At 39.8% G+C, this 12,983-nt stretch overlaps 2 protein-coding genes across 6 annotated transcripts in view; both read left to right on the top strand.

Moving 5' to 3' along the window:
• The window catches only part of cant1a (calcium activated nucleotidase 1a), a 6,445-nt gene extending 1,175 nt beyond the window's left edge, over positions 1-5,270 (top strand). For 2 of the 4 annotated variants that reach the window (XM_008416211.2, XM_008416213.2), the window contains exons 2-4: positions 2,660-3,322; positions 4,298-4,501; positions 4,584-5,270. In XM_008416211.2, coding sequence (XP_008414433.1) covers positions 2,683-3,322; positions 4,298-4,501; positions 4,584-4,954 — 1,215 coding nt within the window. In that variant the 5' untranslated portion in view covers positions 2,660-2,682 and the 3' untranslated portion in view covers positions 4,955-5,270. Of the gene's footprint in view, positions 1-136; positions 348-384; positions 1,820-2,659; positions 3,323-4,297; positions 4,502-4,583 lie in introns of those variants that run through there. The other 2 variants (XM_008416210.1, XM_008416212.2) reach the window with 2 other exon arrangements.
• A 388-nt stretch (positions 5,271-5,658) lies between these two features.
• LOC103468848 (galectin-3-binding protein B) lies at positions 5,659-8,645 on the top strand. 2 transcript variants are annotated; one of them, XM_008416215.2, is made up of 6 exons: positions 5,659-5,769; positions 5,903-5,993; positions 6,211-6,414; positions 6,591-6,725; positions 7,017-7,305; positions 7,394-8,645. In XM_008416215.2, exons 2-6 carry the CDS (start codon positions 5,906-5,908, stop codon positions 8,481-8,483), a joined length of 1,806 nt encoding a protein of 601 aa, XP_008414437.1. In that variant the 5' UTR covers positions 5,659-5,769; positions 5,903-5,905; the 3' UTR covers positions 8,484-8,645. The 2 variants fall into 2 exon arrangements, with proteins under 2 accessions (XP_008414437.1, XP_008414436.1); XM_008416214.2 differs by lacking the exons at positions 5,659-5,769; positions 5,903-5,993 and having other exon boundaries at positions 6,215-6,414; positions 7,020-7,305.
• The last annotated feature ends 4,338 nt before the right edge of the window (positions 8,646-12,983 follow it).

Genomic DNA, 12,983 nt, shown 5'->3' on the forward strand with positions numbered 1-12,983 from the left:
TTTGTTTTCTCCTGTCCGAGGTGCCGCCTTCCACCTCTCACCTGGTTGTGCTCTAGTTCAGCCTGTAAGTGCCTCCCTAACTCCTGCGATTTATGGATTACTCTGACAAATGATAGCTGAATGAGCCAGGTTGTTCCAGTGTCGGAGCTGCCCCTTTGGACCGGGTCATAATCTTCCAAGTGTAGGCAGAGTTCACAAGCGCTGTGGTGAAAAGGCTGCAGGTCACGGCTGCATGGCAGATCGTCAGTGAGCACAGAGGGAGTTTGGAGCTCAGATTTGACTGCGAGGGCCTACGTTAGCAGATTTAATGACTCAGGTTAAGAACTCTGGGGCACGGAGGCGAAAAGGTAAGCTGWGTTTTTTTCCAGCTTTCAGTGGAGGTGGGCAGATTTGTCGGWGTGGCYCCCTGATGTCGGAAATATAACKCRCTGCTTTTTGACTGAGGTCCCTTCTATGAAAGGGTCTTTCAGATCGGGGTCTCGTCTTGGTAAAAATGCCACATACCCTCAGGCTGAGTTAGTACTGAAGTAAACCCAGCTTTAATGTTACAGACTCTCTAAAATCTGAAGGCACACATGCACTTTTGAGTTTCCTTATCTTTGTTGGCTGAGATGAGGGTTACAGTAGTTTATGGGCTGTTTCAGCAGCTTTCTGTGGTGTGTCACGCCTCGTAAATTGAAAAACAAACTTCGAATCAAATTAAGGCTTCAACCTTTATTCAGATCATTAAATCTTTATGCAAGTGAGGAAAAAAAGAGAGCTTATTGAATGATTATTTATTTTTAAATCAGGGAGGCTATGAATGTAAATGTAAATGTAAGTACGGACCTATGATTTATTTTTTTCCCTGAGATACAAATACAATGTGAAAAGGCCCATTTCTCTTAGCCATTTTTTAAAATGGGAAAGACAAGAGAACAGGTGTTAATCTTAATGGCAGGAAATTGCTATAAGAAAACAGCAACTCAACTCACCGGATCCACACATACAGATAGAGCAAGAAATAAGACGACTTAAAAGAACTGCAGCTGGTGGAGCAAAGTAAGTGACATTTTAAACAAGACAGAGATGACTTATTTCGCCATTTGGTTGTAATCTGTATTTTTAGACGATTATTAGATGCTCTTTCTTGTTTTGTTTTTTTTTCTTAGATTTTTCATACATTTTATTTTTCAGGATTGAGTTTGATACCTATCAACAGATTTCATATGCACTGATTACAACTACAGAGCTRTGTCTGAGCTTTATGCTGAAAGGTTTTCAGGCTGGTTCCTGCTGAGCAACAAGTTGGCGACAACCTGATTCTCCTTTTGAATATAGAAAATCAGTTATTTGATGATTTTAGAATCTTTCTATATCTATTTCTGCATTATATAAGGGCTTTGTCTTGAGTTACAAACCCATGAAACAGCTGAAGAGATTCCTTGGCGAACCAGTTTTTTGKKKTTTTYTTAAACCTCAGTCTCTCTTCATCTTTTCTTTAAATAACGGGCCAAAATCTTACTTGAAATGTAATAAGTAAAATTGAAAGAATCAGTAAAGTCTTAGTGAAAAACGACCAGTGTCTGCTTTTGGACCTTGTAATTCACACGCCTAGAGCCGTATTTCCTGATTTACCGGTTAGAGCCTCTGATTTATATGACCTCCTCCTAAGATCCACGCAGACAAAGCACATTGGTGGCTGCTCTGATGTTTACCCCGCCCATAGCTGGTCTTCTTCCTGCTCCTGGTTGTGCTTTAACAAGCACACTTATGAGAGCGTACAATCAAGAAAAAGTTAACTGAATACAGTCTGAACTACAGACCCAGAAAGAAGGCGGTGAGTATGTAACTCGTATTCGTGTTTTGAAAGGATGTCTGGATGAAATAACTTAATGACAACAAAATCAGTTTACTTTTCTTACTGTGGAGCAGTAAATATCACACTGTAGAATGCAGTGATCCACTTTACGTGAAGCACATTTTATTTGTTTCTCTATTGTTATTAGTTCTAACAACTAATAACTAATATATGAATCYTAAAATATGTTTTTAGGGTTCATGGTAACATCTTGTCCTTTCACCTGTTGCTCRCAAATTAGGAGTTGGGCTCGGTTTCTTAAGGCTGTTATTTGAATTGGCATATTTTTAGGGACATTAAGCAAACAAAGCAGTAAGAATAAAACTTTTGGAAATGGAACAACCATTCCATTCACTACTTGTAGAGCCAGCTTACATGTGRATCTTAATGAATTCAAGTATCCTTGAAAAATAAAGTAATTTAAATAACTCCTTTCAAAAATGTAAAACTGGCATTTATTATACGTTGTGTAATACATGAAAAAGTGTTCATTTCYCGTCACTTTGAAGAATATGGCTTCAGCTAGTGTACAGGATGTGAGCAATCAGAAGAGGATTTCCAATATGCAAATGTCAGACTGCTTTTAAATCAATTTATTTAAAACCAAAATGTGGTCGAGGTTCCTTTCGTGAGAATTRCAGTATTATTGCAGCAGGTAATCACTTCTATAGAAACTGAATTTTTGGGTTGCATTAGCTAAATATATCTCGGTGTGTTAAATCAATCAGAGTTTTTTATTTTGTTGACCTGCACATGCAGACCTTTTGATCGTGTCTTTTTAATGCCAATGTCTGAATTGTAATTTGTCTTCTTGCGTAGGTCGCTCTCGGCCTCCGTCCTCCATGTCCGCACCTCCAGGCTAHACTCGACTGGRGCAGAATGAGCCTATGAACCCTTTGCGTATCTCTGTAGGAGGCCTCCCCATGCTGGCTTCCATGGCCAGTCCCACCGACCCTCGGTTCCGGCTCAAGTGGAGGCCCATCGTGGCCGTGGCCGTATYSCTGGCCTTCGTTCTGCTTCTCCTCATGCACTTCGGTTCAGGCCGCTCGTACGGCTCGCAGGGCTGGAGACCCTGCCCCGGCAGCGCAGTCAGGGACACCGATTCGCAGTACAACGACACCTACCCTCTGACTGCCCCTGAGCGCACATCGGAGGGAATGCGCTACCGCATCGGGGTCATCGCGGACCTGGACACGAACTCTGCCAGCGAGAAGAAGCTGACGTGGTTCAGCTACATGCGGAGGGGGTACCTGCTGGTGTCGCAGAGTGGAGACAAGGTGGCRGTTGAATGGGACGCTGACAAAGTGGTGCTGGAGAGTCACCTGTCAGAGAAGGGCAGGGGCATGGAGCTGTCTGATTTGGTCGTGTTCAATGGAAAACTCTACTCCGTCGAYGACAGAACGGGTATCATCTACCACATAGACGGAGACAAGGCTGTGCCCTGGGTTATCCTGACTGATGGAGATGGGAATGTTGCGAAAGGTATAAGAATGGACTTTTTATCATGCAGTACTCTGACAAGGTTTTAAACATAATCACAGATTTTGTTAGTTGGTACCTCCAAGAACAAATGTTGCATCCTGACCTGTTAACGTGGTCTAAGTTAATAGTTCCCCAGGAATTTCTAAAGTTCTTTCAAGGTTTTTGTTTGGCAGACATCCAAAGAGTTATCAGACAAGATCGCTTTAAAATTTAGTGTAAAGTCTCTTTGGGAGAAAGARACTTTATACTTTACTTAGAACCACATTCACATTTGTACAAGTTAGGCAACTTGAGGCCTAAAATTAAACCTGCAACCTGCTGATTGCAAGACAGCTACTCTACCCACTGAGTCACAATTGCAGAGATAAACACRTCTGAATTTATTGCTCCTTTTACAAAGAGTCAAAATGATTAATTCTGGATCACATTCAAACACACACTAACCMTTAAAATATTTGGTTAAGTGTTGTTTAACAAGTTGTGCCTCAGCCATGTGGGTTTTGTAGCCATCAGCAAGGATATTTGCAGAATTGTTGCCTTTAATGTACATTTGATGGGTTCCTGACACAATTGTGACCTTTATGACCACAGTCCACAAATTCTGAACAGATTGGGGGAACGTTTTATTAAGTCAAAGTWAAATTTGTTCATCATCTAACAAGTTTTAATATCAGTTTAGGATCATGTTGCAACATTCAATTTTGTCTGAGTTCATACCATTTGACCTAAGCTGTCACCCAAGATGAAAAAAAAAGAAAACTGTATAGGGCATTCAGAAAAAAAAAGAAAAAACAGGAACTTTCAAGTTTGCAATAAACTACACCAGGCTCTATGATGAAACCAGTTTAGCATCGTCATGAWCTAAAGCTGCTTATCTACACTAAAATTGATACTGTGCAACTTGACTGTTAACTTGCAGCTGCCCACAAGAACAATTCAATTAAATGTCAAATTAAATGTGCTTTCGCTTGGCAGGGTTTAAAGCTGAGTGGCTGGCAGTAAAGGATGAACACCTGTACATTGGTGGCCTGGGGAAAGAGTGGACGACCACTGAGGGCGAGTTTGTCAACAACAACCCAGAGTGGGTGAAAGTGGTGGGTTTCCGGGGTGACGTGCAGCACGAAAACTGGGTTCCCAKGTACAAATCTATGAAAGCAGCTGCGGGGATTGAGCCGCCAGGTGAGGAAACTCTGTTCCTTGTTTATCCAATCCACTTCCGCCTCTCTTCTTTACTTCATTCACACRTCATTCATCTCCGCAGGATATTTTATTCACGAGTCGGCCGCCTGGAGCGACACCCTTCAGCGATGGTTTTTCCTCCCACGTCGCGCCAGCAAGGAGCGCTACGAGGAGACGGCGGAYGAGCGCCGCGGGACCAACCTCGTCCTGAGCTGCTCGCCAGATTTCAGAGACATCAAAGTGAGCCGGGTGGGGCCACATAACCCCACGCACGGTTTCTCTTCGTTCAAGTTCATCCCCAACACAGATGACCAAATAATTCTGGCGCTCAAGTCAGAGGAAGACGCGGGAAAGATCGCGACCTACATCACRGCYTTCACTCTTGACGGACGCGTTCTCTTACCTGAGACTGAGATTGGCGATGTGAAATACGAAGGTTTAGAGTTTATATAGAAGGCTTAAACTTGGAGACTCTTAGTCTTGAAGCCACTGCACTGTGGTTGAAGATTGTTTACAATCCAGACACTGTTGAACTTGCCACACTTGCTGCTTCCTGGAAATTCATCACTAAAGCCCTTAAAGGGTCGTCTTCATTGCAGACAAGAGACTTTAAGACTTGGTCTGCAAAAAAAATGTTTGTCTTGTGAGTTTGGGAATTGTGTAAGACCATTTGAGCATTGTCAGCTTGTTTTCTGGAAGATGGAATGTGGCTTTTGACAGTACTGTAGCCTTTCTTGTAATGAATGTATACATAAAAGTGATTTATGAAGCTGTGAGGTCTTTTTTTTCAGTAAGTAATGCAAATTCAAGCTCACACTGTACCCTCAGAACATTGTTTTTCTCTTCTTTGCTCCAATGTAAACACTCTGGACATATTTTTTTTGTCTCAAAACAATCTGAAGGATGTTTTTATAAAACTGGAATTCGCTGTATGGGATATTTTTGTTTTGTTTTTATGGAGCGGGAGGTGGGGGGAGGGGGAGCTTACAGTAAAATATTGATTCTGCTCCTAAGAGTCTTGTCTTTTTACTTCGAGTGTGCATGTGATAGCCAGACATTTCTGGCGAGACGTGGTCAATAATAAATTGTGTCCTCAAGCAACTTTCAGATCCACTAACAGTTGTGTAACAGTTTGCTGGTTCTGTTTTGCTGCGAAATGAAACTTAGGGGAGAAGGTGGGAGTAGTGGACTGCAGCGACRGTATATATTCGACGTTCTCCCTTTACCCTTGAGCTGGAGAGCACAGTGGAGGTTCAGAGGTGCCAAAGGTAGGTGTCTGTATTCGAYATGACTTTATATACAGACATTTAGCTTTACATATTGATATAGTGTGAAAGAAATTATGTTTACTTGACTTAAATCCCAGTCAATGTATCATATTTCTCTTTTTTTCGACACTAGAATATGGACGTGTTCCCACAAAATCTACTTGTTGCTTTCATCCTYTCTCTCCTCTRTGTWTCTGGAGGAGCATACAGACTTGACRTTCTAAGTAAGTCACTGAAATGGTTTGTCATTCATGTTGASAAAWCAAAAATGTTGGCAGTCATGAAAAAGRAAAACTGCTTTTGTGGGTARAWATACAACTTATTGTCATGCATGTGCTGTAGGATGATARTGCCCTGGCTGTTCATGAGCTCAGGGTAAACTTCAGACTCTGTGAATATTTGTTTAACAKCACTATGTGTCCTTGGACRTTTTGCTYTTAGAGAGAAACTCTGAGCCAAGTGAAGGCAACGTGAGACTGTCTGGTTCTSAAAGCCCCTCAGAGGGACGTGTGGAGATCTACCATGATGGGAAATGGGGAACAGTGTGTGATGACAGCTGGGACATGGCTGAAGCCCAGGTGGTTTGTCGTCAACTCAACTTCCCCGGAGCCAAATCCGTTGTGATTGGGAAGGACTATGGAAAAGGTGTCCTGTACTTCTTTTTTTTTCCCCTCCACAAGATGGCAGTAAAATGATTTCTATCAATGGAGAGTTGTAATTTCAGTTCAATTCACTTCTCCAGCTTTTTGCATTGCAAAAAGATTTATTTTAAATCTTTCCTCTTTTCTTTTTTKTTGTCATTTAAAAAAAAATCATTTTAGCGTCTGGACCCATTTGGCTCGATGATATTGCCTGTACAGGGAAAGAGAAACAACTTGTGTCTTGCCAGTTCAGTGGCTGGGGAAAAACTGACTGTACCCATAAAGAGGATGCTGGAGTTATCTGTGAATCAAGAAGTAAGTTAGAAAATKTATTCCAAATATATGTGGAAAATTATGTTTTGTATCATCTAACTGCTGCTATTCATTCTTTTAAAAAACTAGGTTGAATTTGATGATATTTTCAATATTCTGGTGGTCTTCATGTTTCCATTATGCAGGAAATTTTTTTGTGTTTCACAGATTGCAATGGGCCTGGTCTTGTTTTAAAGGCAACAGAGACATTACCAGAGTCTTTAAGGCTAAAGACCCATTAAAGAACAGTTTCCTGCATGTCRAATGCTCTTTGTGATATCTGTTTGCTTCCAGATGATGTGACATTAAGTGACTCTACACATTCACTGGACCACAGCATCGGCCTCTCTGRTGACCTCGGTCAAATCTTTGACAGTGGCACCGCGTGTGATTTCCTGATCACTTTCCAGACCCCCAGTGGAAACAAAAAGGACGATGGGACCGAAGAGATGATTGAGACGACAATTTGTGCACACAAAGCGATCCTCATGTTGTACCTGTACTTCAATGCTTCAGCGGGGGCAAATAACATCACAGTGACTGTCAGCAAACCCTGCCAGTCRTATTTTACCTCCTTCATCAGGTAGACTGAAGTTAATGKGTTATGCTTTTTTCTTCGTAAAGCAATTCATTCTTGTTTTAAATATATTCCCCAATCTCTTTCTTCACAGGTACCTTTACACCCGTAAGACTGATATCACTTACTCCTCTGCAATGTGCCTCCACCAGCTTGCTTCAGACTTTGGAATTAAGCAATTAATGGAGGACATAGGTCGACTGTTTTCTAATGTCCTCCCAGATGATGCTTCCTTTCACTCCCAAGTTTCACTTTACAAATATGCAGTTGAGTCAAAGGACTTGGTCCTCGAGGAAAACTGCRTCCAGTACATGGCCTGGAATTTCCAAAACCTGACCGGTTCYCCTGTTTGGGCCGATCTTCCTCTGGAGCTCCTTCGTCGCCTTCTCACTCGCTCAGATTTGGTGGTTGCCGATGAGTATTTTTTACTTCAGACACTGGAAGGTTGGATCACAAACAATGGCGGCTCCCTGAGTTCAGAAAACCAGGCCGACTTGCTCCGTCTGATTCGCTTCCCCATGATTCCTGCTGAGAAGCTGTATGAGCTGGAGACCAAATCTCTTCTCTTCAGTGCTCACAGGGATCTATATCGTGACAGTGTYTTGAAAGCATATCAGTTCAATGTTCTACTTTACAGTAATCTGACCCAATTAAAATTAGTCAAAGAGAATGATGATTACAAGCCCAGAATCTACGCAGGTGAGACCTGGAGTATTGCTATTGTCCCTGGGGCAAAATCTTCCTCATCTCAAAGTCAAAACCAATACGTGAATTATGGCTACCGAGATAGTTACGGTCGTTATGGTGGTTATTACCCAAGTCCTACTGAATCCCCTAACAAGCAACTGAGCACACCTCTCCACAGCAGCCTTCTGTTTAAGAACAACATGATCACCTGGCAGGCAAATGTCTTGAAAACGCAGAACGAGTGTTCATGGCGGGGTTTGCGGTGTGAATCACTTCCTGCAGCCCGACTGGCTCTCCAGAACCAGTATCAGTCGACGAGTGGTGTTCTCTTTCGAAACCGCCTCTTGCTGACGTGCCAGAACAAGTACGTCTGTCAGATCCAAGGCTTCAAAGGCGACCTGGCTTATGTGAGCACAAATGACACCCAGGTCCTTGCCTATCCCTGTCCTGATGATAAGTACACTTACACATTTGTAGTGAGACCAGAGTATGTGTGATCCAATGAAAAGGGAGTTTCAGAAAATAATGACCACAGAGCAATTGCCTTGTATCAATAATTATCAGCTGATTCAAAGCCAATTCAATTAAATGATTTTTTTTTTTCAGTGATTCCTATGATCTGTAATTTCTATAATAAAAATGTATGTATCTGTCATATCAATCAATTATATTTTTTTTGTTATGGAGAAAAAATAAAGCAAAAGAAAGCCTTTCTGAGTCTGACTTTTTTATGTTCTATGAAATGTGAAAAGAAATTCAAAGCCTGGTTCATAGCTGCATTACTGTGAACTTTTTTTTTGTTATTATGACCCTGTTGCTTTGCAACAATAAATCCTGGGTTTGAATYCCAACCTAGGCTTTTTCTGCATAGATTCTGCATGTTATCTCCATACATCTCTAGATTCTCTCTGGCTACTTTCTGTCATGTTGGGACTTAGCTTTCGAACTAACAAAATAACAGGGGGAAGACACAGAACCTGACACTTTCTCTTATTCCTGAAGTCCAAAAGTGCAAAAGTTGGGTACAAATTTTGTTGTCCGGATTGTCCTGGTTCACCACGGTCCAACATTTTCYCAGTTTATAAGCATGTGAAAAATGTAGTAGCGGCACTTAGATTACAACCACATTAATTGTTTTCCCAAAATAAAATATGTGAGACTAATACAGAAGAAAATTGATTGGTTGGAGGAGAACAACAAAACATTTAAAAGTAAGTAAGAAATATGTTTTTTTTAACCTGTGTGTTTTGTATCTAGTGTTACAAAACCTTGCCCAAGTTCAAGTGGCCGTTAAATCAATCTGAAACTAAAAAATAGTGGCTGTTTTCTTTGGGCCGTATCAATAATAATTAAGTGCATGTGACATTTCCAGTAAGACTGTGTTCTGCTTGAACATAGTGTGTTTTTCCTCATAAACTGGAACATGGGATATTCCCATGGGGTTGTGTTTAATGAGGCTGTTTAATTGTCTTCTTACATCTTCGGTTGTCACAGTCATCAATTATCAACAACATTCAGGTTTGCCTGCATGGACAAGTAAGCAAGGAAGTGGTTTTACATGAAATTGCCTGTAGCAATCTGGTGACTCACATGCAAAAATGGATGTTGGCTCTGGGTGTATAAAATGACACCGCGATTATAGATCTGAGGGTGAAAGGATTTTGTCCTGCAATCGGTGGGTTGCCAGTTCCTCTGCCCAACTTTGTCATTGTGTCCTTGGGCAACACCATGCCTGTTGGTGGGTTTACTCAGTCAACACAGGACCAGGATTTGATTGATTTACCATCTATGAATTACACACCAGGCTGATATGTTATAAAAGTATGTGAGAAACTGTTTGTCCCCCTTGCTGATCAATTTTTCTTAAGGTTTTTTGGTAATCCAGAATCTTTCRCATCAGTGCAGAGTATGTTTCTCAAACAGCCTCCAAACATGTTTTGACAGATCCACAAACGGTTGTGAAACTTCTTGATTGATCTGTGAATAAAATTAGTGGAATATAATCACAGTTAACAGGCGATTAACAGATTATATTTGAAAAACCTTAGCCATAGTTCACATCAGAACATCCTTCCACTTTTATATTGACAACATCACTAATAACTATTGTTGGCAACACAATGAAGCAAGGATTTGCCTTTCTAAKGGACTAACATGTTCAAAGACAGATATTTTCTTAGATGAACAAATGACTTTGAAAAACAGGTAATCAGTGGTGCTTTGCTGTTTGTATGAATTGTTCTGAGAATGCACTTAATGTTTTGCAAATGCTGAGAATGATTAGATGAATGCACCACAGCAAATGAGAAAAGCTTTACATTTTCATACTTGCATTTTTAGCTGTTAAAATGCAAGTATTTTTACTTACCATCATGTTGAAATGGTATGATATGTTCATTGAACAATTCATTTTTCTAAGTTACTTCTCTAAATTTGTTTAAGTTTTAAGAAATGTTTAGTGTTACAAAAACTTCCCCAGGTGAAGTCKCAGTTAAACCAATCTGAAAGTGAAAATAGTGTTTGTTATTCTTTGAGCCTTATCAGTAATCATTACGTACATGTCACTACACAACATTTCCAGTATGACATTTTCAGCATGACYGTCATTAAACAGGTCTTGACAGGTCTCTAAACTGAAACACAACGGTTTTACTCTAATAAATTCACTAAAAYAAATTGCTGGGAAAGCTGGGGGAGTGACAAATCTGGTGACAGAACATATATATTCGGCATCCCTTGTTTTTAACTACACTTTCACAGGGGAGAAGTTTGACTTGCAGAATTRAAAAGAGGCGGCTCCAGAGGATCAAGATCAGAGGGCTGAAGGTGGGTATWGTTTTATAGGACATCGATTTATTATTTAATCTGGATATCCTTTATCCAGTGCAGTAAAACATAAAGAAAAAGATWGTTGAATTTATTTTATTTTCACTTTAAATGAAATGCAATTGTCAGAAAGTACCATAGAGGTTTGTATTTGACTTTAAATTGCATTTAATCTTTTATATTTTTTAAAATCCTTCTGCAAAGTTCAGAAAATTATCATTTTTCATTTATAACATATGCTTTAAAAGCTAATGAGCATTAGTCAAGATTTTTAACTTTAAAAAAATCCAAATCCAAAGAAGCTTAACACCTCTCACCAATTATCTTCTCAATAATAGCAGGTATTTACATCATAAATAGACTATTCATATTTCTCTGTCCTATTTTTTTTTWAATTTCTTTAATTAGTCTTATGCATGTGCTACAACTTCTGCCAACAGAGTACCTCTCTTTAGAAACAAACTCTATGCATATCTTAGCATGCTCCTTCTGATCCAATTAAAAACATCCGAGCAGCAGAAACCAATTCAATACATCTTCCATTTAAACCATCATGTTTCAATAGGTTTGGAGTAAAAGAAAATAAGATTTGATGAAAGACGTATGTAAATTACRTCTAAATGCATGTTTMTCTCTCTCTCTCTTTTTTTTCTTTAGATTTCTACATTAGAGTTTGGACATGTTCACAAAACTACTTGCAGCAATATTTCTTGCACTTCTGTATTTCCCTGAAGGAGAATGTGTGCTCAACAATCACAGTAAGTCACTTTAGGTCCTTGATGCATCTTAACCGACTAAATGACAGATATTTGCTTTTCAAGCCTTTGTCTGATCTTGCTAAATAGGAAGYAGCCGTGAGCCAAAGGAAGGCGATGTGAGGCTGTCTGGCTCAARCAGCCCCTCAGAGGGCCGTGTTGAGATTTATCATCAAGGGCAATGGGGATCGGTGTGTGACGACGATTGGGGYCTGTCTGACGCCCAGGTGGTCTGTCGTCAACTGAACTTCCAGGGGGCCATAGATGCAGTGACTGGAGGACGCTACGGACAAGGTACCCTATTTTTTTAGTCCTGCTCTGCCAGATGGCAGTGAAAGGACAGCTGTCTATGGAGAGTTGTAACTTCAAAACTACTTATAAGCTAATCTCACACCATGTTGTATTTTTTTTGTAATTTCTTGAAAATTTAAGTACTTAATATTTTTTTTTTTTTTTTTTTCATTAATACAGCACAAGGACCCATTTGGCTTGATGACGTCGGCTGTAGTGGCCAGGAGCAACGGCTTATGTCTTGTAGATTCAGTGGCTGGGGAGTACATGACTGCGRACATCATGAGGACGCTGGAGTTATCTGTGACTCACAAAGTATGTTAACTCTAATATGAAAACATGCATTTCATTTCACCAAAATCTCTTTTTCCACTGTACTTCACTCTCTGAGAGTACACAGACTGTTAATGAATAATACTGATCCAATACTGACCTCTGGTGGACGCCATGAGTAATGTCCAAACAAAAACAACAGTAATCACGCAACTTGACAAACAGCTCCCTGTCACAAAGATAGCTCTTCTTCCATTTTGACATGTTGCCCCTGCTGAGATAAAGTTCACGTCTGATTCATGATTCATGGTGTCAAAATTGCTATTTATTTGAGCTTTTGTCAATGAATTTATCTGTTTGTTTAAGAGAATGTTCTAGAATTTTGGAGAACCAAGGCAGTAACAAGGCATGTCTGTTGTTCATAAAGTGGTATTAATTCCCAGTTTTATACAGAGGTACSTGTTTTACTACTTTCATTTTGTTTGGAAATGTACCAGTTAGAAACAGTAATAGTTTAGAAATTCCTTCAAGAACCTTTTCCAGAATCAGCATATATCTATATCATGACAGTCAGTACGTCTTATTTGTACATTTAAAAACAGTTTAAATGATTTTTTTAACTACACGTTGATGTAACATTGAACTCACATTCCTGTCTAATACAGTGTCAACTCCCTATGCAGATGTGGGTGGATTAAGAATTTGTTCTGCACTCTCAATACTAATATATTTTGGTTAACATGTTTTTAACTATTTTTGATCACTATGTTCTGGATTTCTTAAATATTGTTTTAATTATTGTTTAATATTTTATGATGGTATTTTTTTCTAGCTGTTCTTACGATACTATTA

The sequence above is a fragment of the Poecilia reticulata genome, linkage group LG8, assembly GCF_000633615.1.
Source record: "Poecilia reticulata strain Guanapo linkage group LG8, Guppy_female_1.0+MT, whole genome shotgun sequence".
Lineage (NCBI taxonomy): Eukaryota > Metazoa > Chordata > Actinopteri > Cyprinodontiformes > Poeciliidae > Poecilia > Poecilia reticulata.